The 3,399-nt window shown below is 41.9% G+C and overlaps 1 protein-coding gene across 1 annotated transcript in view; it reads left to right on the forward strand.

Annotated features, from left to right (window-relative positions):
- Positions 1 to 3,088, forward strand: part of LOC101863662 (peptidyl-prolyl cis-trans isomerase-like 1) — a 7,475-nt gene extending 4,387 nt beyond the window's left edge. The window contains exons 4-5 of the mRNA XM_005095887.3: positions 1,972 to 2,040; positions 2,781 to 3,088. Of these exons, the coding sequence (XP_005095944.1) occupies positions 1,972 to 2,040; positions 2,781 to 3,004 (293 nt within the window). The 3' untranslated portion in view covers positions 3,005 to 3,088. The remainder of the gene's footprint in view (positions 1 to 1,971; positions 2,041 to 2,780) is intronic.
- The last annotated feature ends 311 nt before the right edge of the window (positions 3,089 to 3,399 follow it).

The following is a 3,399-nucleotide window of genomic DNA, read 5'->3' on the forward strand; positions in this document are numbered from 1 at the left end:
CCCAAACAGGAAATTAGTAGAAACATGGAAACCAAAGAAACGAATTCAACAAAAGTCAATCATGCATCACATCACAGAACTAATGGAGAGCCACCATCTACCACAAAACAGAAAAGAAACCGAAAGAGTCAACCAAAACATCCCTCCCCACCTTTCTTTAAAAAAGCCAATCATTACAACTTCTCTCAAAGACAAGAGCACAAAATCTTCAGACCCAATGACGCTGGTGCTTGCATCACATCAAACAATCGATAGCTATTCAGATGACTGGATACACGTCTATACGGACGGCTCAGCATTCAAAGGCACAACCAAAGCCGGATATGGAATACTAATACAGTACCCAGATGGAAGTTCCAATGAGATCTCTGCAGCCTGTGGAGAGAAAAGCAAAGGAGGCTATTTTTACCTCTTGCATTTACCAAAAGCTTGTTCTATTTTCCGTAAGGTCGTGGGTTCGAATCCCGTCAGGGGCCCGACGTTGTGTCCTTGGGAAAGGCACTTTGCACAAATTTTCCTCACTTCACCCAGGTGGAAATGGGTACCCTGCTATAGACAGTGAACGATCTTGTCAGTTTGATAGTGTTTGAGCGCGTGAAATCCGCAGCTTGCACTGTATGCTTCCGCGGAAGCCGAGAATGTTTCTGAGTGTTCTCAGAGGGTCTGCTGGGGTAATAATGGTTGTAAAGCGCATAGAGCATGCTCTTGAGCATGGATATGCGCTATATAAATGCAATTATTATTATTATTATTAATGCAGCAACTACGATGCAGAAATGATGGCAATTGAAACAGCACTGTACCATCTCCGCACAGTTTTTGACACTCATCCTGGAAAAGCACAGAGTGTTGTGATTTTCACTGACTCACTATCAGTCTTACAAGCCATAGAAAATGACCATCATCTAAACCAAGATTTGACCCATATACTGTTTGGATCCCATCATCTGATAACATCCTGTGGCATCAACCTAGTAATGCAGTGGGTCCCCGGACACTCAAACATACCTGGAAATGACAGAGCAGACACACTTGCCAAACGGGGATCTAGACAGGAACAACCCAACACTCCAACTTCATACAACACTGCAAAACAAATCTTCAAAAGCAACAACAAACAAGATTGGATGAACGGATGGGCCCTGGGAAAGACAGGCAGAGCAGTTTTCAAACATATGACCACAACAAAAAGGAATGAGAATATCAACCGCCTTCAGAGAAAGAAACTGACCACGATTTTCCGCCTACGAACAGAAAATATACAACTCAACTTCCATCTGAACAGAATAAACCCGGAACTTCCCCCAATGTGTCCCTTGTGTGACTATGCATATGAGACTGTGGAGCATCACCTGTTCCACTGCACAGCCCTAAATGACATCAGAGCTACCCTTCTCCCTCCGAGACCTAACATTGACAACACACTCTATGGAACATTACAGCAACTGCAGCAAACCTGCACTTATCACTACATGGCATTGGACAGAAGGGTGAGAGCCCAGCTGTTGCTGGATCGATAACAACAACAACAACAACTCTTGGGCAAGCTATTCATATTTTACAATGAATAGAGTTAAAGACTGAAGGATTTTGTTTGGAGATCGATAGGTTTGTGGACTAGAGTTTACAAAAACATTTTTCTTGAAGTTGAAGATAAGGCTTGGTCAGTTCTGTTTGCACTTCCTTTACAGATCTGCTGTTGACTGTTTTAACCCCCCCCGTGCTTGCATTGCATTACAACAGTCTTTCACTTGTATATAATTTGTATTTACTTGGAGGAGAAAGGGGGTGGGGGAAGGACCAATGATCCATGTTATGTACATGATAGAGTTCTGTATGTGTCATCATTTTGTGATTATGTATTTGTTCATGTAGTAAAACTCTTTCTTTTCCACGTGTACTTCTGACTGTGATTTGTTTGTATCAGTCCCTTTCTCTTTTAAAGATCTGATTTGTAATGGGTTTTCACAGGTCGAGGTGGAGCTTCCATATACGGCAAGTTCTTTGAGGATGAATTCACAGAAGACTTAAAGCACACAGGTGAGATATTTTTTCTATAACTTTGCTGATAAAGTAGGCCAACTCAAACTCAAAGTAACCTTAGTTTCAGTAAGAGTTTTATGCCTTTAACTGACGACACAATTAGGTCATATAGGTGCCGTAGATGAGAGGTGTTACAAGAGAGTAACATACTAAAAAAGGAAGCAGGAGAGATAAAGGCGATACACATTTGATAGGAAAGAAAGAACAAACCACCCCAAAGCACCCGCCAACCACCCACTACTTTGAATCATCTTTGAACAATGTGGGAAAACATTGTCTTGTTGTATTGGCCCGTATTACAAGGCACACTAGATCTAGCTATACAATGTGTTAGGAATGGAGGATGGGCCTTGTGCTTCGCGTCAGATGGAGAGAAAGGAGAAAAATTCTTCACTTTTGGGGCCGTTAATTGCTTTTATTTGGTTATTGCGACCTCGAGGAAAGCGACTTTGGTCTGTTTGCAATCTCGTTGGAGCTGACATTCATTAAAAATATATATATAGAGGAAAAAATTGGGGATTGCCTTGTTGGGGCTGACTTCTCGTTGAATGTGACACCTACTGTATTATGTTTTACACACATGATACATGTCCAGTAATTTTAAAATCGATCTTTTTATGAATATATAATGCGCATTGAGCATTTTTTAGGAAATGGAAATGCGCAGCATAAATGCTGTTTTTTATTATTATTATTTCTGTCCTTTAGACTCTTGTGTTGCTTTTCTCCTTGTTAAGGTGCTGGCATTCTGTCAATGGCAAACAGCGGACCCTGTTCTAACGGAAGTCAGTTTTTCTTCACGTTGGCTCCCACCCAATGGCTTGACGGAAAGCACACAATTTTTGGCCGCGTGAGCGGCGGGATATTGGTGGTGCAGAGGATCGGCATGGTGGAGACGGACGAAACTGATCGGCCTGTGGACTCCATCAAGATCATCAAGGCCTACATCACCCCCACGTGATGCTCACACTCGCACGCTCATTCATTGTCATTGTTGCTGATCATTTTTATCATTGTGTTCCAATAAACTACAACGCATTGCAAATCTGCTTTTGATTTTTATTGAGAATCTAACTGCTTCAATCTTTTTCAATATGGCACTGGGCTGAAGGCTTAGATGGTCACCTCCAAAAGTTTGTGTTGTTGGCATTACAAGGGGTTTGGGTGAGTCTGGTCAAAGATCGTACTTAACAAGATAGTTCACTCAGCCAAAAGAGTGTCCGCGGAAGTCCGCACATTGCTTCAGATGACGCTGCAGTCTTTGTTTTGAAGCTCTCTTTCGTTTCTCCAGAAGAAGGATAGGAAAAGCACAGTTTGTTAGTTTCACTTTTATTGTTTTTCACACGAGTAGGGTAA

The sequence above is a fragment of the Aplysia californica genome, unplaced genomic scaffold (assembly GCF_000002075.1).
Source record: "Aplysia californica isolate F4 #8 unplaced genomic scaffold, AplCal3.0 scaffold00116, whole genome shotgun sequence".
Lineage (NCBI taxonomy): Eukaryota > Metazoa > Mollusca > Gastropoda > Aplysiida > Aplysiidae > Aplysia > Aplysia californica.